Consider the following 23310-nt stretch of genomic DNA (forward strand, 5'->3'; position numbering starts at 1 on the left):
ATACAGTGCCTTTCACCTCTTGATCCCCCATTCAGCTGTGGCCTGGGTTACTAATTACTGGAAGTCATGACCAGCTGCTGAGTGGCCTATGTGAAAGGAATGGACGATCTCAGTCCAGCTTCCAGCACGTAGAGGGGTCTGCATCACCAAACCACCCCACCCATCCACTCAGAACTGGAACTGGCACTCTTGTTGGAAGTATCTGCAGAGAGGACAAAGACTGAATGGACGTGAAGACTGGCCTACACTCTCATCCCCAGAGGTGCTCACCTCCCAAGGAGGAATGAGCCTCACTGGCAGCGCAACGTGAAAATGTTGTGGGTATAAAGAGCGGTCTTCAGTTTCCTGGGCCATCAAGCCAGCACCTTCCACTAGCACTAAATTCGCCTGAAAAATTTGAACAGAAAAATGCATTGCATGCAGTCACACAGACAAGCTGAAAATGCATTTAGGCAATCAGTTAAAACCCTGCGCGTATATACAGAGATGAGTAAAATGCAAGCTTCTGTAGCTGCAATCTTAGAAGATAACTTTTAGCTAAGCATATTGGTACTTCATCCAAAAGAGAGAGATGAGTTCAAGTTGCAAATTTGGATTTGTGTCTGGATTTTGAATTTCCAGTGGTGTTCAATTCCAGACTTTTGGTTTGACACATTGCAGTGATATAGGAGGAGCTATACCTTAAGAATTGGGTTTTCAAAAGCATCCAAGTAAGTCAGAAATACAATCCCTAATGATTTTCAGTGGGACTAATGCACCTAATGAACTTACACTTTTTTGAAAACCCCATCTAGGTCTGAATCGAGTTTCAGATTCTGAAACACTACCTTCCCCTTACCACATACTTTCACACACACACACGGCACATGCATTTTGTGAGTGTTTGGATCTCTGGTTTGCTTCAAGCCCATCTCTAATAGTATGGTAAGTCAACAGCTCTTAATAGCATTTCAGCGTAAGACTGAGCTATTTAAATTACCTATTTTACCTGTAACGTCATCTCCTGAGAAACAGACGTTAGAGGACAGCTGAGTATTGTCATTCAGGTTTAAATTAGAGGCCAAGGATGATATCACACAGAGCTGAAGAAAACCAATAGTTTATATGTAAAGGAGCCATTTGATTTACTGAATTATTTTTAATATATTCTGATGAGGACACACTGGCTTGGGCACAATGAATGAGTACATTTGACTATGGAAGTCAAAGTCAGACCATAGCAGACATACTTCCAATATGTTCATGATCTGGTTCAAAAATTCTTTAAGATCTTCATATTGTTTTCAGTGTATTTAATTATTACCACATAAAATTATGCTGCATACTTCAGGGTGCTAGAGGAGCTTAAATTCTGTAGAGGTTTCCATTAAATCAGCTACTTCAATCCAGGACTCATAAATTTACCAAGAAAATTATCTCAGTCTTGTGAGTCCCTTTATTTTTGAGGTTGGCAGAGAACCTTTTAACTTCTGGTGGTCTTCTCTAGCTGGTGTGGGGGCATGTGAGAATAAAGGGGTCTCTCTTAGTGGTGCCAAGGTTCAAAAGGACACAGGGATCCAGGCTCCTCCCATTACTGTCTATTCAAACTCCTGGCTGTTTGACAGTGGCTAAGGAGGAAATTGTATCCCTTCAGAAATGTTGTATACTTGGAGTATACTTTAAAACTTTTTCCGATACTTTTTTAATAACAAATGAAGTGCTCATGGAATGTGATAGACAAACCCAATGCTGCAGGCTGTTTATCCTTCTAGCCACAGCACAGGCAGCAGCAGTATAAGCTACTCCACCCTTCCCTGTCATTATGCTTCAACCCTGAGCGGAAGGGAATAGGGCTGGTCAAGCTTTTCCCATGAAAACTGGTGGTGGTGGTGATGGGGGGAGGGAGGTTGACAGAAAATTCAATTTTTGACTAAATGAACGTTTTCATGGAAAATATCTGCTTTCCATGGAAATGTTTGACTTCCTGCTGAAAAAACTAAATTGAAAACTGTTTGGGTTTGGGACTTTCAGTGTTTTGTTTAAAAAAAAAAATCAAAATTTCCCATGGGAAAAAAAAATTCTGACCAGTTCTAGAGGGACCAGTTCTAGGTCTGAGGTTCCATGGCTATTCAAACTTCGGCTTTCTTCTGAGACAACTAAAGGACAGCGTTTGAATAGCTGGGTTTTGTGCTGTGGGCATTTCTCCATGAGAAGCAATTTTTGGAGGTTTTAGAACATGGAAGCAATTGGATTAAATCGGTTTCCACCCCACCCCCCCAAAAAATGCTGCTGTTTTCCCAAACAGCACTGACTTCAAATGTTCTGCCTCCAGAATAAATTTGTGCAGCGTGCATTAGAAGTCTGCTTGGGCCTAATTTTAAAGCTGACTGGGACCTGAACATGACCCAGGGACAGCTGACTTAAACCTGACCTGAGCGTGTTGAGTCCTTTTCAGACCCAACCCAGTCTGACCTGGACATGAGACTTCCCCCCAAACCTGTATTAGTGCTGCCACCTTGGGCTGGGGGCTTGGCTGGTGGGGGATTCCTGCTCCTTATGACCCATGCTCACAATCCATCTTTGGCTGCCTGCTGACCCTAGCATCAATGCAGCATGTGCAGTGCAGCGAGGTGGTGGCGGCTGGCAGGTGTGGGGCATGCAGCCACTGCCATGCCAACCACATGGGCAAGCGGAGGTGATCAGAGCCTTCCCACTCCAAGCCCGAGATGGTCAGGCTGTTTTCAGACCCGACCTGACCCCGATACTTGTAGTTGGTTTGGGTCAGGTTGGGGTCAGGTTGCAAGGCTGTAGCTTGGGTTAAAAAAGAGAAAGATATCCTGAAAGCCACTGTCAATATGCTGGTACTGTAGGAGCCTAGAGTCTTGCTGTATTCCTAGACAGTGAAAATTAACTGAGTAAGAAATAAATGGAAAATATACTGCAAGGAAAAATGTTTTTTCTGGTGCAACATTAAAAAGAGTAAAAACATAACTATGTTAGAAGTAAGACTCGTTCCTCCTTTTTCTGCCCCTTAGACATAGGGAACCATTTTGTAAGAGTAATAATATGCCCTAGGATGTCCCATGGCAGTAGGATATACATGTTCCTTTGGTCCTGAAGTTCTTTGGGCTTCACAATACACTAGTATGAAGGGTAGTTTTTGCAGTGGAATATATTTACATCTATCCTTTGTCTAATCAAGGCCATGCACATGTAATGGTTCTTGGGTGACCTACTATTTAACCTCCTGACATTCTCTTTACCTTGAAGTAGCCACAGGCTCAGTGCCTTTCCTACAGCTAGCAGGGAAAATGAGTAGACTTGTGTGAGGCCAATGCCACTCAGATCAGCTAGCAGTAGGCACTTGAATAACAAGGGACCTTCAACTCACTCTGTCCCTGTAGCCTAATCGTATTACCCTCCATGCAACTTCTGATCTTCTTTGGCCTGAGACATTAAGGAACCAGAGACACAAGGTTCATATTTAAATTGCCACATCACACAGTGCTGCTACCACCAACCGTCCAGGCAACAATACTTTCCTCCATCTTTTCTGGCCAATTTCCACATTTCCTTTCTGCCAAACTGGTATCATTGGGTTTTGTAATGAACGTTCAGAAGAATTAGGTTGTGTCTGAAGTAAGGCATTATCAATGTGCCAGGGTATCAGCAAGCAGACAACAAATAGGAAGTAAGGGGCAGTAGTGTGAGGCAGAAGGGAGTGTTAGTGACAAGTGGGAGAGCACTGGTTGTGTGAGGGAAGAACTGCCACAACTAGGGTAAGCCAGAGCCGAGGAGGAGAGTGAGCTACAAGGAAAGGGTGGGCAGTGAAAACAGGAGAAGAGGAGAACCACCACCCAAGAAGGCTTCACCAATCTTTGTCGTTAGGTTGCTTTCGAGAAAAAGGAGCCCTAGGAAGTTATTCAGGAGGTTTATAATTTAATTTTAAAGCCCTTCAGTAGTTGATCGATCTCCAGCCTTTAGATTTGCTATGCCTGGCAATTTTTTTTATTCTTAGTTATGTCCATCACCAGCCATGATTTTTCTCATGTACTGTACATATAGCCTTCAAATGTATGGGAATCTCAGTGTTCTTTCCTAGCATGAATCAGTGGAGAAGATGTGAGGTTTTTTTTTTTAAAAAAAGACAGACTCCCGCAGTAGGGAGATGGGGAAAATACCAATGAAGCAATGGCACTGATTCCCATAAGAACTTTGGAAGATTTTCCCCTATACTGTTTCACGACTTTTATTGATATTACGTGACTTTGCATGGTATTTAATTTTTTAAAATTGATTCATTATGGAAAAACAGATTGCTCCAACATTGCCCTATAACTGGACATGATGCAACTGGCTTCGCTTACAGTCACACACCCGAGACTCTACTGATCACTTTTATAGTTAAACCTGGCAAGTGTAAGACTTCACTATTACAGCCTGGCAGCATGTTATCTTATAATGACTCTACTCAGCTCAAAATTGGAATTTTTATACAAAGAAGCAAACTGACAATAAGATCATCAAAAACAGTGGATTCAAAAGCTATGAATATATTCATTGCCAGCAGTTTTCTTGGGAAGATATATGACTGTTCTAACTTCATAGCCCACAACCACCACCTACTCCCTTGACAAAGTCAAAGGAAAGAGTTCGAGCCACTCAAGAGGTATGTTTGACAAGTGATATCCAGCTGAGCACTTATTGCAGGAAGCTTTTTGTTTTTTTCCCCAGCAAAATAATTAAAACTCACACAAGCCCCCCAAAGTTCAGTGAAATGTTATGTTGGAGGGAACTTTTCTAGCAGCAAACCTCCAGGCCCTTACCTACTTCACTGGAGCAATGCTAGTAATTACCAAACGGTGGTGCTATCATGATTCTAGGCAGATTCCCTGAGCAGCGAGGACAAGCCCCATACCAGTCAAGCCTTGTGTTTGTCTTCACTGTTCCTGGGGAAAAAAATCCCTTCTCTGCCCACACCAATGTTCATAATTCAGTTTGAAATTCAGTGTGGGCAGAACCTAAGGATAATCATACGGATCTTCACAGCCTTATAACACATTAGTAATAACTATGCATTGCCCTAGACTGAGGAGGCTCTACTCAGGGGAGAAAATACTTCTCTTAACCTGTGTTTGGGGATTTATTTTCTGGCACAAGGCTGATTGTTTAAGGCAATCAAATTAATATAGTAGCAGTAACTATTTTAAAGCTTGAGTTCTTGATTCCTGTTATACGGCTTGAGATAAGGAATTTTAAAAGGGAAGAGATCCTTCACATTGCTGGGTATACAAGGTAAATAAATTACAGGGCTGCTAGGTAATTACAGTTCAGATGTAAATGAGCAAGCTGTGGAAAAGAATTATTATTATTAATCTTTCTATCTACATAGCAGTCTGAAAAAGGTGGTACTGTAGGGGGCCCGTGGAAAAAATGGTATGTGATCTTGTAATTAAAGACTATCGTAGTGCATATGCACAAGGGGCCAACTTAAAGTGAGAACATAAGAACAGTCATACTGGGTTAGACCAATGGGTCCATCTAGCCCAGTATCCTGTCTTCCGATGCCAGATGCTTCAGAGGGAATGACCAGAACAGGTCAAGTGATCCATTCCCCATCGCCCATTCCCAGCTTCTGACAAACAAAGGCTAGGGACACTTCAGAGCATGGTTTTGCATCCCTGCCCATCCTGGCTAATAAGCCATTGGTGGACCTATCATCCATGAACTTATCCAGTTCTTTTTTGAACCCTGTTATAGTCTTGGCCTTCACAACATCCTCTGGCAAAGAGTTCCACAGGTTGACTGTGCGTTGTGTGAAGAAATACTTCCTTTTGTTAGTTTTAAACCTGCTGCCCATTAATTTCATTTGGTGACCCCTAGTTCTTGTGTTATGAGAAGGAGTAAATAACACTTCCTTATTTACCTTCTCCACACCACTCATGATTTTATAGACCTCTATCAGATCCCCCATTAGTCGTTTCTTTTCCAAGCTGAAAAGTCCCAGCCTTATTAATCACTCCTAACACGGAAGCAGTTTCATACTCCTAATCATTTTTGTTGCCCTTTTCTGTACCTTTTCCAATTCCACAGTATCTTTTTTGAGATACAGGCAACCAGATATGCATGCAGTATTCAAGATGTGGGCCATGGATTTATATAGAGGCAATATGATATTTTCTGTCTTATCTATCCCTTTCCTAATGATTCCCAACACTCTGTGACTATTGCTGCACATTGAGTGAATGTTTTCAGAGAACTATCCGTAATGATGCCAAGATCTCTTTCTTGAGTTGCAACAGCTAATTTAGACCCCATAATTGTATATGTACAGTTGGAATTCGGTTTTCCAATGTGTATTACTTTGCATTTATCCACACTGAATTTCAACTGCCATGTTATTGCCCATTCACCCAGTTTTATGAGATTCCTTTGTAAAGCTTCACAGTCAGCTTTGGACTTAACTATCTTGAGTAGTTCTGTATCATCTGCAAATTTTGCCCCTCACTCTCTACCCCTTTTTCCAGATCATTTATGAATATGTTGAGCAGTACTGGTCCCAGTAGAGACCCCTCAGGCACACCACTATTTACCTCTCTCTCTGCTGAAACCACTTATTCCTAATTTTTGTTTCCTATCTTTTAATCAGTTACTGATCCAGGGGAGCAATATCTTATCCCATGACAGGTTACTTTGCTTAAGAGCCTTTGGTAAAGCACCTTGTCAAAGGCTTTCTCAAAATCTAAGCATTCTTTATCCACTTGTTCACTCTAGTCCACATGTTTGTTGACCCCGTCGAAGAATTCTAGTAGATTGATGAGGCATGATTTCCCTTTGCAAGAACCATGTTGACTCTTCCCCAACAAATCGCATTCTTCACAGGCAACCTACATTCTGACATTTCCTAATTTTTGCGTGTTCAACTCTGTGACCTTAATAATGTTCTTTTAACACAGATTTTTGTGCAGGTAATTTTCTAGGTTTAAAAAAAAAAGCAAACTGAAAAAACTGAAAAATTCCTTCACGTGGTATTATATTGACACCCACACGCGTCATCATCACGGTTGGAACATTAGATCCACCACTCAGACCTCTGCCACTTGAGCTAATGGAGTAACTGACAACAGTAGTAGATTGTCATTCTCTATGTGGACCAGCAACAGAAGGGAATGAGACACTTTGCCAGTGGGTTTCACCATAGAGGAATGGTGAGACTCAGAGTCAGACATCATGGGTTCCATTCCAGGTCTGGAGGGGAGTGTGTTCCAGTGGCACAGACTCTTCTGCCCTCTCTCCACCAAGTGTGACTTCTACTCCAGCTTGTCCCAGTCTTTTCTTTTCCCCATGCCTGGCTCATCATCCCAGTCCCATTCTCCCCACCTATCTAGTCCCAGTCTCCCCCTCAGAGTCGCAATATCCTCACCCAGCTAGTCCCAGTTCCCACCCTTCTGAGCTCAGTCTCCTTCCACCCTACTGGCTCTGCCCCCATTCCCATTTCCCTCCATGGCTTGCAATCTCCTTACCCAGCCAGTCCCAGTCTTTTCCCACCTCCTTCTCCCAGTCCCAGTGTCCCTCTTCCCCAAGGCACCTTGTCTCAACTTCTTTCCCCAACCCCTGTTGGTCCAGCTCTTGTCTCGTCTTCATTTGAATCAGGCAGTTTCCACCTCCCCACTGCCTTGGTCCAGGTCATTGAGAGCACAGGGAGAGAATCTCCTTGTTCTTAGTTTAGGTGCCTAGAGCTGGACCTAGCATGACACTCAGCAGCCCAGTTGCAGGGAAAACTCTGCTCTGCCCCAGATAGACTCTTCCTGGATTTTAGCAGCTAAATTTCCTAAAGTCTGTACTGAAAATGTGCGCTCTACAATTTTTCAAAGGCTTATATCTTGGCCAAATTTTAGCATATTTTCCAGGGTATGGCAAATGCACATCCATGACACAAAGGCCACTTCCTGCCACATTTCAAATTCCTGCTCCAAAGCATGGGGGCACTAGAGCTTTTTAAATAACAGATCACCAGAAAATGTTATAATGAGCAAAACAATGTCTTTTCCCCAAAGCTCATTCTCTAAAACAGCTGAACTATTTTGACTAAAATCTTCCAAAAGAAATCAGTCTGAGGCAGACCACACATGAAAATGTTCAGCTAAAATGGTTACATACTGGCAAAGTTATAAGCAACTGAAAACAAGGTCTTTATAGTGGAAAGTGCTGGACAACATTACAGTAGATGGAACTACCAGCCCTGCCTAGAATATACTGTGTGTTTTGTATTTATGTTTTGCACTTTGGGACAGAGTCATTTACTCAGCAGCTTTATTTTTGTATTCATTTAAGATTGCTTCATTGTCCATACAACACAGGGGAGACAGAAACTACTATTTTAGATCCATGTTTGTTTTAAAAATACATGTGCACTATGGGGGGCAGGGGCAATCCTATTTCACTTTCCATGGCAGGATAGAGAATGTGTGTGTGTGTGTGGGGAGGCAGTGGTTCATAGCAGGTGATCAGAGAAGGATCACAGCTGTATGCATCTGTAGCCTACACAAATTTCTATGGTGTATGCACACTCCTGACTTTTCCCCTGTACACACCAACTTTGTACCATGGAGTGTAAGGACAATATATGGATGTGGTATGAACTGAGTGCAAGGATGGCACTGGGGAATCCTCTTTACCCCCCAAATCCAGCCACAACAGCCATTTGGAGCAAAAATAATGACTCTTCTTCAGTCACCAGAGTAACCAGTGATAAGTACCTGGGACAGCTGGTGGTTAGCCTTCTGCCAGACACAGCTCTTTATTTTTGGTCAGTACAGGATTTGGCCTTTAAGTGGAGCTCACACAGCTTAAATCATTAATAGTTTTCTAGCCAGAACATAAACCACCCAGACTCATAAACTGCACCTATTTTGAAATGCTCTTTGGTTTCTTATCCTAGTTAACCAGAACTTATACATGCACACTGAACATGCTACTGTTAAACTCCAATAGGTGGCAGCAAATGCTCTTTCCTCTGGGAAATATGCCATGTCCACTCCTCTGTTTAATTGAAAATAGGGATTTCTGTGAGCCAAAAGAATCTCCAGTCCCTTGCATATTACAGATAAAACTTTATTGTGTTTTTACAATCAGATCTGATGTGAAAGTTATGTGATAAACCAAAGCAACCATTTTCCTTTGCTTAAAGAATACTGAGCTAAGTCAATATCTGACTTGTCTGTGGTTAGCAGTAGAGCTGTGCATAGAAAGGGAATTCCATTTTGCAGAGGATTTAGATATTTTGAAACTTGGGTTCCTTTGGATTTGGAATGAAAACCAAAAATTTTGAAATTCTCTATAAATGGGAATGCCCTGAGCTCCAGTGCAGCCTGTGTGGTGAGCTTCTCTAGAACCATGGAGCCTGGAAACCTTGGTTCGGGGCAGTCAAATCAAGCCCCTCTCCCCCCACCTTCCCAATGGTTGCATTTATAGCTTGAAATTTTTATTACTGTGCAATGTAAAATGCCCCTGAAATGGGTGACGCCACTTTGGGCCTTTAAAAGCTGGAAAAGCGGCACATCCTTTGCAGTGGCACAACCTCCCCCCTTTCCTCCCTCCTTCTTTTCTCCTTCTTCTGCAATACTGGTACTCTGCATATATTCCAGCTGGAGGCCAATGTTAGTTCAGGATTGAACATGCCTTTGACATGGAATTATGGACTGGGGCAAAATTTTCAAAATCCCAAAGTGACATAGAAGCCTAAAACTCCCTTTTTCAAAAGTGACTTGAGCAGTTAGGAGCCCAAGTCCCATTGACTTTCTCTGAGAACGATGTAGGCTCTTAAGGACTAGATTCACAAAAGGACTTAGACACCTAACTGCCTCTTTAGGTGTCTGAATCCAGCAATAAGGCACCATTAACACTGACAAAACCACAAAGCTACCACCTAACCCTATATGCACATCAGTTTCCACTAGTGAGCTTGAACAAGCTGCCTAAATCCTGATGCCACTGAGCTGCTTGGCATCCTGGGTCACGCCTCACCGCCAGTGGGATTCTCAAACCAGACAATTGCATGCCTATCTTGCCTGCAGGGCCCAATCCAGTAGGCATGCTCTGAGTACACCTAACTCAAACAAAACAAAGGACAGCCAGGGCGAGCACGTGCACCCCACATTATAGCCAACAGCCCAGTTGTTAAGGACACTCTCCCTTATTTGGAGGATGGCCTTGTACACAGGTCTCCCAGGACAGTTTCCTAAACACCCAGGATATGGGGTATTCTGGGATAGGGCACTCTCAGTCTCTCCTGTTGAAGTGGTTCCACTTTGTATAAATAATTAACTCTCCACCAAAGCAGGGATTTGACCCTGACTCTCCCTCATCTCAGCTGAATGCCCTAACTACTGGTCTATTGAGTCAATCTCTTGCTTTTTCCTCTCTCTCTGTCTCTGGCCCAATGAATATTTAATTATTTATACAACATGGAATAACTTCAACAGGGGACATAACTGGGGGTGTAAAAGCACTTTTCTGACATGTGGGAGAATCTGGATTCATGTCTCTGAATTTCAACTCCAAATCAGGCAGAGCAGGGATTTGGAAACAAGTCTCCCACATCTCAGGACAGAGCTAAGCACTGAACTATGAGTTACAGTGGGTGGGGAATCTCCATCTCTCTGATTCCAGGAGAGGGTTTATGGATGAGAATCCCAAGTGGAGATGGACTCCTCCCTGCCTGGCTTGCTGGCTTCTGAGAATTCCTTACTTAGGCACCTTGTTCTCCCCCTACACTAAAATTGGAGCTCGGATGCCTAATTCATACCTAATAAATAATGCTTAGCTCCATATTATGGTGTTTCCAAATTACTTGTGTCTATTTCACAAATCATATAGACATAGACACACATTTTCTATGTATATACACACACACACACACACAAATAATAATTGTGTGTGCATTGATTCACCTCTATATACCTAATTCAGTAAATTACTTTTGGGAATAATGCTACCTTTGCTTTAGTGTATAGGAATATACACTTCAAATATATTAAAGATATGTATATGGTAAAATAAATGTTTGCTTTATTGAACACATTTATAAATACTTTTCTTTTTTAAATGTTAATGTAACAAGCCTTTCAACTGTTCTCGTGTATGTTGGAGAAGCCAATTGCAGCTCTAGGGATTCCCTATGATTCTGGTAGACAACTTATTTGTCTTTCATCCTCCTCTTATCTAAAAACCATTGCCTCCATTCAGTAACTATTGTAGGGCAGTGGTATTCTTTCCTGAAGAGCTTCAACCAGACTAATGGAAAAGCACAGAATAATCACAGAGTGACATTCTGACTTGTCATGATGTTGCAACATCACACACAACATCATGATGTTCTTTCATCACACGAAGACGAAAACATTGCAACAGGATATCCCCAAGGTATTGTGATTATTTTGTAGCTTTCTGCTGCTTCATTTGATGCCATATCTCTTCTCTTTCCATGCTCCCTTTCTGGCTGGTGGAAGGGAAAGCTAAAAGGGAGTTTTTTCTCGATCTCCCTTCTTCTAAATTTATTTAATGCTTCAGGGAAAGGAAGAGATTGCTAATTCCTCTCTGTTTGCCTGTTACTTTCCCCACTGCTTCATGTGTCATCTCTGTTTTGTATATTCTACGTAAGGCCAGCTACATTCCAAGCCATGGCATAATAAAAACTGCTTGATGGATCTTGAAGGACAGAATATGGATTGAGAACAAGAGGTTGAGTATCACTGTGCTGTTAACACTGTCTGGTAAATGAATTGTGAGTGAATTCTAGTGACTAAAGATTGGCATGAGCCATGAGTTTGTGTGGTTAAGTCCAGAGTTCTGAATAGCCCATTACTGATAGGAGTCAGTCATGCATTTAAAATCTGGATTTTGATCCAATTTCAGGAATGCTTAGGTCCAGCGTTTTGGTTCAGGCCCATCTCTTCTAGTGACAAAGTAGTAATTCTAATGACAACAATATAAAATTAACGTATCATCTCCCAGTCTTTACCTGTGAAAAAATAGGAGATATGCTTGTGTTTTTAGCATAAACTACACATTCCTGAAAATCCTTAAAGGTCTGTTTTTTGAAGTGTGTAAAAAGATGGAGCACTTTTCGGCAATGAAGCCTAGGGAGTATGCAATTCCAGAACAGCGTGGAAGCAGACAAAATAGAAGTATTCTTACTAAGAAACTGAGAAAGTGACTGCAAAATTATTACCTGATTTTATGTAATTATACACACACACACACACACACACAGAGGTATGCAGATTGCTAGTGGATAATGGTCTTCATTACAACAGCCACCACCATAATTGGCACCAATTGGAAGACTCGTTGGAAGTCTCAGCTGGGAGGCCAAGGACTTAGTGGGTAGGTGAACGTGAGGTAAGGATGGAGGCATATTGGCAGGGCACAGTGGATAATCTTGTACTGTTACTGCCTGTGCTGTATTACTTCTATGGATATAGAGAGGAATTCAGGGCCTGATTCTAGTGTTACACCAGTGCAAATTGAATCAATGAGGTTACACTGATATAAAGTTCACATGACAGAATCAGGCCCTCAGAACCTTGTCAGCTCAGCAAACAATATATTCATTTAAAACTCCATAGTAAAACAAAGTTGAAAAATTGTTAAAAAGAGACTTCTTTCCTTCCCTAGTACAGTAGTGACAGTAGAATCAAACACCACCATCCCCCAAAAACAAATGGAAAAACCCTCATTGATTTAAATGGGTTTCTGACTTGGCCCCAAGAAGAAAATAACTATTTCATTTTGTTTTATGGTTTTCTCTGTAAAACTGCAAAAACTTGCACAAATACTATTGCAAATCCAGTCCATGAAGTTACATTTCTTATCAGACATATGAAGCATAAAGATAAAATACCATATTGCATAATATCGACTTAGTACAGTATAGCCAATACAACTTTAGACCCTTACCCTGCAAAGACCTATGCACATGTTTAACTTTACAGAATGCAAGCAGTCCCATTGAATTCAATGGGACTACTCACTGTGCATGAAATTAAGCATGTGTACAAGTCTTTTTATGGTCAGGACCCTAGAGCCAAGTTGTGTTCTGCTACATCAGTGAAAAGGTACAGTATCTCCACTGAAATCATTGAAGGTACTAGGAGTAACGGCCTAAAATGGAATTTCTGTGTAGTTATTCATTACACCTTTATGAATAGCTAAACTAATCACTGCATCATACATTTAGTTCAGATAGCAATGTACACTAAAGAAGTAAAACAGGTTTTGCCACATATTGTAAATTGTGGCCAGGAACACAAATTAATTTCCTATTTAAATGTCTGTACATTTTGAATTATGATGAATTACATTGTAATTGACAATTTTCCTCTTAGGGTCAATTCTTGAGATCCTTTCTCAGGTTTTACTCAATCCTTATTCAGTTCAGTTCTAATCTCACTGAAACTAGGCTTTGTTTGGATAAGGAGAGTAAAAACCATGTACTGACTTCATGCTTTGACCGCCAGTATTTATTTTTCTAATTTATGAGTCCAGCCTTACTGATCTATTTTGGGCCTGATTTCTCTCACACAGTTGCACCTATTTTATACAAACTGACTTCAATAGAGCTATTCCTGATTTGCACCAGTATAAGAAAGCACACAGTCAGGCCCATTAATTTTAAAAAGCCCAAGAAATTAAAAAAAAAATAATAGTAGCAAGAACAGAGGGAATGAAACAGAATTATTTTCTGTTTTTACTAGAAGGTGGCTGCTATTTCTGTTCAGAAAAATTTCTGGTCCAGTATAACTGAGGTACCCTGTAGTCAAAGATATTTTCCTCTTCTGGGAACATGAGCTTGGCTCTCAAATTTCTGCTCTACCTAACTTCAACAGAATCACCACCAGTCTCTCACTGAACACCATAGAGAATTCAGTCAGCAACTTCTGTCAGAGCCTCTCTCCGCAACAACTATAGGCACATTACTTTAGGATTGCAGTTAGTCCAAGACACAAGGTAATGATGGTAGTGCCTTTCTCCACACTGGTGAACCAGACAGACAAATCCAAGGTTCAGGAGTGTGGTGGAGTGTGTTCTGAGGTAAGTACCCACCTAGACAGTGGCAGGATCATTTCCAACCTCCTAGCTATGTCCCAAAATAGTGGAATTCCATAAGCCTCTCACCAAGAAGGGCAAATTTGTTCTTGCTTATTTCAGCCTCTTTCCAAAGAATACGTCCTGGAAAAATCCTTCCCCTCAGGATCCAGAAAAGCATACTTCCGTTAAAGAGATTTAAACTTACATGGAAATGACCGGGGGAGAGGGGGAACCTTGGCTCCTCCTCCAAGGAAGGAGAGGTTACTATATCTGTCTCCTGAGTAGATCAAGAGGAATGCCATTCTCACATACATTTTAATCTTGAGGAGCCAAATGACTTCATCAGGAAGTTGTCTAAACTTAAGTAATTGCTAATGTTAGCTCAGGGAAAGTATTAAGAATTCAAGCAGTCCAGGAAAGCCAAAACAGGCCTGAATATGCTACTAGAACTCCATTTTTTGTGTGTGAATCAGCTAGAGTTGGCAAACTCATTGTGTTGTGTTTAGTCACGTGACAATTATTCTGGGTTTGATCTTGGACTGGGAATTTCCTTCTCTATGAGGCAAAGTGATTTGTTCCTCACCATCATGAGAGAATTAATCGTTGAATAGTCTCAGTAATGCAGATCATGTACCTGATCCAGGATAAAACTCTCAACAGGAGATTTCTGGTATTGCACTGGGACAAGAGACACCATTCTATAGATTACCCAATCCTTCTTTCCAGCACCTCCAGGGTATCTCTCAAGTGGTGGCTACTCATACAGTATGTAGAATGGAGCATGAATCCAATTGGCTAATGACAAACCCATATATGTTAGTCTAACAAATAGAAAATAATGAAAGATGCAAATACTATTTTGGGTAAATGGACAAGAAATGAAAATAAAAGATAAATATCAGCATCTGTTTTGGGAAGCTGTACTGGTTCAGAGGTAGAAAAGAATCTCACCTATCAACCTTGAAGGTGATTCATTTGTCCAATGCTTTCCAGCACCAGTAGTGGCTCAGTCACTCCACTGTACCTGGGGGCATGGAAATTGTATTCCTAAATATTCCAGATGATGGATTCCCCAGTGAGAACCAATCATGGACCTTTTCATCTCACAGGGGATTCACTGGGCAATCCCTTACTCCAGTAGATACAAGGACAGAAAAGCTTAAGTACTTGATATGTTCTCCCTCTCAGGGTTAAGGATGACATTACCTGCATTCCTACCCAGTCATTTTATCCCCCAAAGTCTCACAAAAGGGGGAGGGGGGAGAACTAAGTTCAAGCAATCTATCTATCTATCTAACTAACTATCACTAACTTTGCAAAGGATGATCAGATGCATCATTCTTGAGGCACAATGGATAAACCCATCCTTTCTTCCCATTTACCAATCTGGACCTCTTCCCCCAATGTCTAATATTACTCCCAAATCCAGAGACACTCTTCCAAAAGGTTTGTCATCTGAAGGGCAGAACTGCAAGACAATATGAATAATATGCTCATTTGTGAGCAAAATCCTCCATGTCTAAGGCATATTAAATTACTTGGAATATTTTTTCAAATAGTGCAAGCCAAAGAATGTCATTACATCCCAGTTCTCAGTAGCATAGATTCTCCTTTTTCTGCGACAACTCTTAAAAAGATAAATGTATGCTTTGGGAGCCATTAGAGGGTCTGTGACTGGAAAGAATTTTGGTTACCACCCCTTGATCATGAGGTTCTTCTTAGTTATGAACAAATTAAGCCCTTGAGTTGGTAAAGCATGGTTTTTCTGGGACCTAAATCTGGTTGTCAAAGCCATGTGCTATTCTCCTTTTGAACTCCTATCTACAATATCCCTAGAAATTCTCTTCTACAAGGTTACTTTCAGCTGTCTTCTATCAGTTCCCCTTCCTCACCCTATACCATGATAAAGCTGTCCTCAGAAGGGTTTCCAGTATCCTGGGGTAATGTTTGATTTTCCAACAATTTTTTCTTCCTATTCTGATACTCCCCCTCTTAAAAAAAAATTTTACCCTAATCCAACATGCTCTAGGCCATTAAATTTTATCTACTCTGCATCTCTGAAGGCCTCATCTTCATGTCATGGAATGGGGACACTTGTTAGATGGATTATTGAATGTATTTCATTGGCCTATCAATTTCTATTGGATAGGATTTTTTATTATTATTATTTTTTTAAGATTAAGTCCCACTCTACCAGGGCTGGGCAGAACAAGAAGGTACCTCTGCAGTCAAAACCATGACAGCAGCAACTTGGAAGGCTCTAGAGACCTTCTCCAAACATGACAGACAAGCATAGCATCTTCAGCTAATACTGCCTTTGAATGTCAGATCCTTATGACAGCAATTCTCTGAATAGTATACTTCCCATCCCCTACTTATCTCTGGGATCCTACATGGTCTGATGGACTTAGAACTCTTCTGTCTAAACTGGAAGCTCCATTGAACAGAAAGGGAAATTTTCCTTAACTGTAAAATGGTTTTCTGTTCAGCAGAGACAATAATCTGGAACTCTCTGATGACCTGCTAATTCAGATGGGAACTCCCCCCTGCCACCTTTACAATCTTATCTTGTAAACAGTGTCACTGTTCAGGTTGTCAGAGTAATTTATTTAATAGAAATTGTGTCTCAGATTGCACAGAATTCTTTATAAGTTCACAACCTTTTAAAATTTCTTTTCTTGCCAAGTGGTTAAATGAAGCATATGAACTTTACTTGCCAAGAAAGCAATTGACTGTGCTACCAACTGAGGAGAGCATTTGTAGTAGCTAGAAGGTGGGTGGAGGGGAATCCTTAATTCTGATTGGAGGACACACATGGGCCAATCTGGCCACAGAGAACACCTATCTATCTGCATTGTGATCGCTACTGAACAGAAAGCCATTTACAGGTACTGCCCTTTCATGATATGAAGATCCGGAAGAACTCCAACTCACTGTTAATGGTATGATCATTTAATCCATAGGCAAAATAACTATATTCTCCTGTGTTTCTGTAGGGTAAGAAAGAATAATTTTTCCTTTTCTATTTAAAGTGTACATTTTGAGTGCCAAGCTGAGTCTTATCCAGGTAAAAGTTAGTTTGTTTGGTGACTCATACATCAATGTGCACCCTTATAGGTTAAAAGTTAATTGAACTCAAGTGTACAAAGTACAGTCCTTTTCTCAAGATGGAAAATTGCCATTTGTTATGGGAGGGCGTTAATAAGTGTGTGGCATTTCTTTCTGATGTTGGGGATAGCTGGTGATTAGCTCAAATGGGCAAGGAGGAGGATTGTCTTCTTGTAAAACAGAACACTATGAAACCTTTGCTATGTCACTGATGGCCTAGGTTTTAATAGGTAGTGACTGAACAAACATATTGTAATCAATAAAAACTGCAGATGCTCAGGAACTTTGAAAATTGAGCCATTCCTGTCTCAGTTTCCACATCTCTGAAATGGATCTAATAATATGATATATAGGTCATTAAATTTTGCTGAGTGCATATAGATCCTCTGATGGAAGGGCCTAGAAAAAAAGTGAAGTATGGCATTAACAATATTGAATACTAAACAAAATCATTAATGGATAAATCTTCACTGTGCATGATTCAGGCTCTTGTTGACTTCAGGAGGCTTAGTTTAGGTTAAGCCCCTGGTCTTTGAAAGTTATATAGGAAAGGTAATTCAGGCCACTGTTTTCAGGATAGACATTTAGCAAAGCCCTTGGCCACTTATAGCCAGATCCTCAAAGGTATTCAGGATCCTAATTCCCATTGAAATCAATGGGAGTTCTGCTCCTAAATACCTTTGAGGATCTGGACCTTAATGCCTGATTTCAAACAAAGTATGGGAATTAAAGGCTGTTCCCAGACTTCAGGGTATGAATCAGAGGATGTAGCCAGTTAAGTAGTCTCTGTCCATATTGTTCTTCCTAATTTAGGAACCATGTGATTTGTCTGATGCAGAGTGCACATTTGGCATGCGTGCAAAAATGGGGTACTTGTACTGTATATTGCTGAATGAAGACTGCTGAGGACAAAACCCTTCTCGTGAACAGATTTTTTGTTTGAAAGTGCTGCATTACTAAGAAGATTAGGATTTGTGGAATATGAATGGATTTCTCCTAAAAATGGGTCAGAGTGTTCTGAAATTTTTAGGGCACTGTCATTTAAAAGGAGCAAGGTTAAGTAATGTCCTACAATGGTATTAGGCAAATTATTGCATTGGCATTTTTAGTTTTTTTCATTCATTTTTGTCCCCTTGCCACCCAGGATAAATTTAATAATTTCAGTGGAAAAGAGCTCCTTAATATAGAATGGATAAAATACACTCTTGACTAGATCTATTGGACAGAGCCAATTACCAAGTAAGTTTATGCCTGCATCCTGTAGATATAGTCAGACTGGTAAGAGCAGTTTCCCACCCATCTCCTTTTCCACCTATTGGGGAGGACAGGGCATATTAGCAGGGTAGAGGAGGTGGAGGGAAGCTTGCAGTGTTGCTATCCATACTGTACCTGTTCATTAATAGAAGACTTCTTCAGGTCTGTCAATCTGGTGTCTTTCCCAAACACTTGAATTCTCTCTCTCTCTCTCTCACACACACACACACACACACAGCTACATGTAGGGTGACGTGTTTTTAGAGAGCTGTTCCTTATGCTGCCGGCAAGTTCTTGTACTCTCTCATATACTAACATGCTAAACTGTATGCCAATAGCCCAACAATAATTCGCTTCAGTTTGGAAATGAAGGAAAAGGGCTTCTGTCATTGATATTCAATTATTGTGGTTATATTTGAGGTTTTGTTGTTCTTAGGAAAGAGGCAGTGGCTGCTCATTATCACTTCCTGAGAGGCCTTCTTCACTCACCTCTCGAGCCATGTCCCTTGCTTCACCTGTGATGTTCCAACCTGGCCCTGGTTACTTCAGCAAACCAGCAGCAGCAGCTGACAAGCCTGGCAAGAGATTGACTCCCTGGGAAGCAGCAGCCAAGTCCCCTCTTGGCCTAGTGGATGATGCTTTTGGCCCCCAAAACATTCAAGAATCCATTGTTACTAATGTAGTATCAGCTGCTCGCAGGAAAACACTCCCTGAGCCACCGGATGATTGGAAACAAAGGGTTTCCTGTGTGCCTCCAGGCCCAGGTGTTCATGCTAGCTTTGCATCATTTGGAACGAGGCAGTCTGGTATCACATCCCCACCAAAGAGCAGCATGTCTGCCCCCAACTCCACTTTTCAGCGTGGCTCTCGGCTTCAGTATGCATATTATGGTCAGCGATCCCGAACAGATCCTGACATGATGTCCATGGATTCCAGGTCCGACTACTGCCTGTCAATGGCCAACTCAAACTACAATCCACATCCAAGGGGATGGAAGCAACAAACATGAAAGACAGAAGAACCTGGCATATTTCCTTCCTGCCAGCTTCACCAGCCTTAGATCACAGTTGGAGGAATAAAGTGACCTGTCTGAATAGCTTCTTGCTGGCTGACAGTTTCTGAACTGAAAGAATGAGGAAGTTTTGTAGAAGGGTGCAGTTTTCATGATATTTCAGGGGTTTCAGTTCTAGACTAGATTCCATTTTATTCCCAGGCGACAGGTTTTTTGTTTGTTTTTAAAAAGGTCAAATTTGTGTAGGTGGGATAATCAATGTGCTTCTGACAAAGCACATGTAGAAGCTTTAATTGGACAGAATACAAAAACATTTACAGATGAGTTAATGAAATTTCCAAAGAATGAAAAAGCTTTTTAAAATGAAATTTTCTGGTGGGATCTGTAGTATTTCTGGGTATATTTGATATCTGAATTTTAGGACACAGACATAGCCAGACTTCAGAAGGTTATTTTTCCAATGGAATTCCAAACTTTGGAAAGGTTTACTCAGCATATTGATCATATAATTTCTCTGTAGAATTTTTTTGTAAAAAGGGATTCTTGCAAAGTAAATCTTAGTTTTACTATGATAAACATACAATACTTCTATAGTCATTTTACCTGAAGCTCTGGTACACATTAACATATGTTAATATGTAATCATGCAGTTCAGAGGGATTTCAAGGAAGTTAGGGGGGTAACTCTCCATTTTAAGCTTTGGCTGTTGTAATTACCCACCCTAGTTTGAAAACAGCAGGAAAGAGAGTGATGTTATGATGAACTACTGATATGATAGTTGAATAACAAAATGAATCGGAGAAGTATTTAATATAGTCAGGTTAAATTTAAATTGGGTTGCAAGTGACCACTGTAATAAACAATCAAACAAATACATGTCAGTCATGTGGGGGTGTTGGATAACAACTACGTTTATTTCTTTGTGAAATGTTTAACTTTCTGAACATTTAGTGCAGCAGATTCTGCTACTAGTAGTTGAATACTTGAAAGGCTTTAGATTTGTAGTCTCATTTTGGAAGACCAAAATAGGTTATATAGCAAGGACAATTCATGTTATGTGCAGGAGGTATGCGGAATATGGTTTATGATAAGTGTTACATGGTCTGAGTCTAGTTAAGGCAACACATATTTGGAGCGTTCTTAGAGTGTTAAAAAGGTCTTGATGGAGTTGGAGAGATGGTAAAAAATTTTGTTACTGCTCGTACATATCTTACATTTACAGTTCATTTAGTTAATAGCAACATATGTGGCTAAGCTATATACTACAAGCTTACTGGGTAGTTTAGATAGTGTTCGGTGTTAAATGAATACCCAGTTTTACAGAGCACACTGCACCATCCTCAGTTGTTGGACATTCTTCAAATATCTATCAAGCACGGCCACTTGAAAATATTGCTGAAATATAGTTGAATAGCTGTACTTAAACCATATTATAGGTGTAAGCAGAGCAATTTGAAAAGAAAATTAAAATTCACATGCATAATAAGAAAGCGTACACAGAAACCAGGTTATAAACCAATGTAATATTTTTTCTGCAAGAGGCTGACTTCTTATCTGGTTTCTGTTTTGAGTTGTATCCTTTATGTTGTTATACTGGGAACAGAATTAAGCAATGTTCAGAAAAATAATAATTTGGCCAAATGCAACTTTAGGGGAAAAAAGCATTTCACTTTTCAGAATCTGGAAAATAGCTTTTTATTTCCTTTGAAAATAATATCATGCATCCTAATGAAGTATGGAAATGCATGGTTAGAAATAAAACACCTACACCACATTTCCAAAAATGCCCATATTTTAAAATATTACAAATGTTATGAAACAAAAATTATACTAAATGAGGGCCCAGTGCTGCAAACATTTACTGTAAACTCACTTGCTGTAAACTTACTCATGTGCCTAAGTGTTTGCAGGATCGAACCCTAAAAATGGAACAATCCCTATTATATATATATATAAGGCCCAGAATACTTCCAGATGGATGGTTAGAAGAATACCTATAATTTTTATACACAACTTTTCATCACTATCCTATTCAGGGCAGGGGCTTTTACACTTAAACTGATTCATCTCCCACTAAAGTCAGTAGAAAGACTCCCATTGACTCCAGCAGGAGCTGGATCAGGTATTTAGTAGCACCAATTCTGTGGCCATTACTCAGGAAAATGTCCATGGAATCAATGTCAAATGTAATGAGCCTGAGTAAAGGCTGCAGGATGAGCTGCAGTACTGCCCCTCCACACATCACCCTGTATAGACAGGAAGCTGTGTGTTACGTAGCTGTCTCTTTGGCTGCTTTAAACTAGGGTAAGTCAATTCCACCTAAATGAAACCTAGAAGGTAGCCATAAGCATTAGGATTTTGAAGGGGGGTGGGGGGGTAGAAACCGGTTTGTAAATACACCAAGTCTAAAGAGAACGTAAATCTATCACTGTGTTATACTGACAAATAGGAATGCTCTTTTCCAGAGGATAACTGAGGTTCACACACTGCTCTTATTCATTTCAATGGAATTTTTGTCATTAACTTCAATCGCCACAATATCAGGCCTCAGATACTAATATTACAGTGCATACAGACCTTTCTGAAGCATCACTCTGCACCTTTCATTCTTCTTTCTCTCCCTCATCCCATCTCTGGCAAAAATATTTTTCACCCAAAATCGTGTGATTGTGTTGTGTGTCAGCTCTGAATATTCATTTAAAGTGTTTCTTACATTTTATTGTTTGTGAATGCACAGATCTACTCAGTTAACGTGAGGAAAATACTCCCCCCCCCCCGATATCTTAGATGACTACTATTTACATTAGAACTGACTTTTAAACTTCAGAGTTGTCTTTGTTAATATGCAAAGAATTTGAATATGCAAATGTAACCAAGAGTTTAGTTTCTGTAGTTATACTAGAATATAGATATTCACATTTCTTGTTCATAATTAGTTTTCATTTTAGTTAGCTGTATTACAATTAAATATCTAGTCACATGACATTTTTGCATTGTAGGAAAAGTCTATGCTAGCCTTATAAATGGATTTTCACTTCTACATACTGTTTGTTCACTACAAAGGACACTTTATTTGAAGAGAGCATGCCAGAGATGTAAATTGTATCATTTAATAAAGTGATTTCACCAATCAGATGAAAGGCAATGTTGCTTTCTCCCTATTCATGTTAGTTTTGAAATAATCTAATAATTTAAAAATGAATAAGAGCAAAACAAAGTTTAATGCTTATTCTGCACCATTTTTAGATTCACTGAATTTACCAGTCTGCAACCCCACAGCTGGTCTGAGCTTCTAGAAGCTTAAGTCATTATCAGATCAAATGACAGTATGTCAAAGTAAGTAGAATTTCATCTTCACACTGAGTAAGCGGAGGAAATTGTCATTTTACATGTGTTTTTCTCAGGGCAGTTTGCAACATTTTAATTCTTACCTCTCAGCATGGTTCCCCTTTGAAGCTTGACACTGATCTGCCTCCCTCCAGAATTATTTGTCTATCACCGTTGCATGTAAACACCTTGTTAGTTACTATGGGGTTCTTCAGAAGAACTGGATTATTGGGGTTTTATTTTTTTAAACAAAAAGTTGCTGTTTTCGCAACCTGTCCCTCTGTAGCTATTTCTTTTGAACTCACTGCTAACTCTGTCACACATCCCAGGTCAGTAGCTGCTCATCAATCTGAAGAAAGTGTTTACAGTCTGGCCCATAAAAAGCCAAATCCTGCTTCCTCCATTTATGTGACTAGTCCCAATGAAGTCAATAGCACCTTTTACATTAGTAAGGCATGTAGGATTTGGCTGAAATATAAAGATAAGAAAAGTGAGCATGTAGCTAAAATTTGGAAACCAGTAAAACTTGACAATGGCAC

The 23310-nt window shown here is 40.3% G+C and overlaps 1 protein-coding gene across 2 annotated transcripts in view; it reads left to right on the forward strand.

The window, feature by feature from the left end:
- The window catches only part of SYNPO2 (synaptopodin 2), a 126688-nt gene extending 104125 nt beyond the window's left edge, over nucleotides 1-22563 (forward strand). Inside the window, exon 5 of one of the 2 annotated variants that reach the window (XM_084626236.1) lies at nucleotides 18869-22563. In XM_084626236.1, coding sequence (XP_084482362.1) covers nucleotides 18869-19441 — 573 coding nt within the window. In that variant the 3' untranslated portion in view covers nucleotides 19442-22563. The remainder of the gene's footprint in view (nucleotides 1-18868) is intronic. The other variant, XM_084626237.1, reaches the window with a different exon arrangement.
- The last annotated feature ends 747 nt before the right edge of the window (nucleotides 22564-23310 follow it).

The sequence above is a fragment of the Lepidochelys olivacea genome, assembly GCF_965140295.1.
Source record: "Lepidochelys olivacea isolate rLepOli2 genome assembly, chromosome: 4".
NCBI lineage: Eukaryota > Metazoa > Chordata > Testudines > Cheloniidae > Lepidochelys > Lepidochelys olivacea.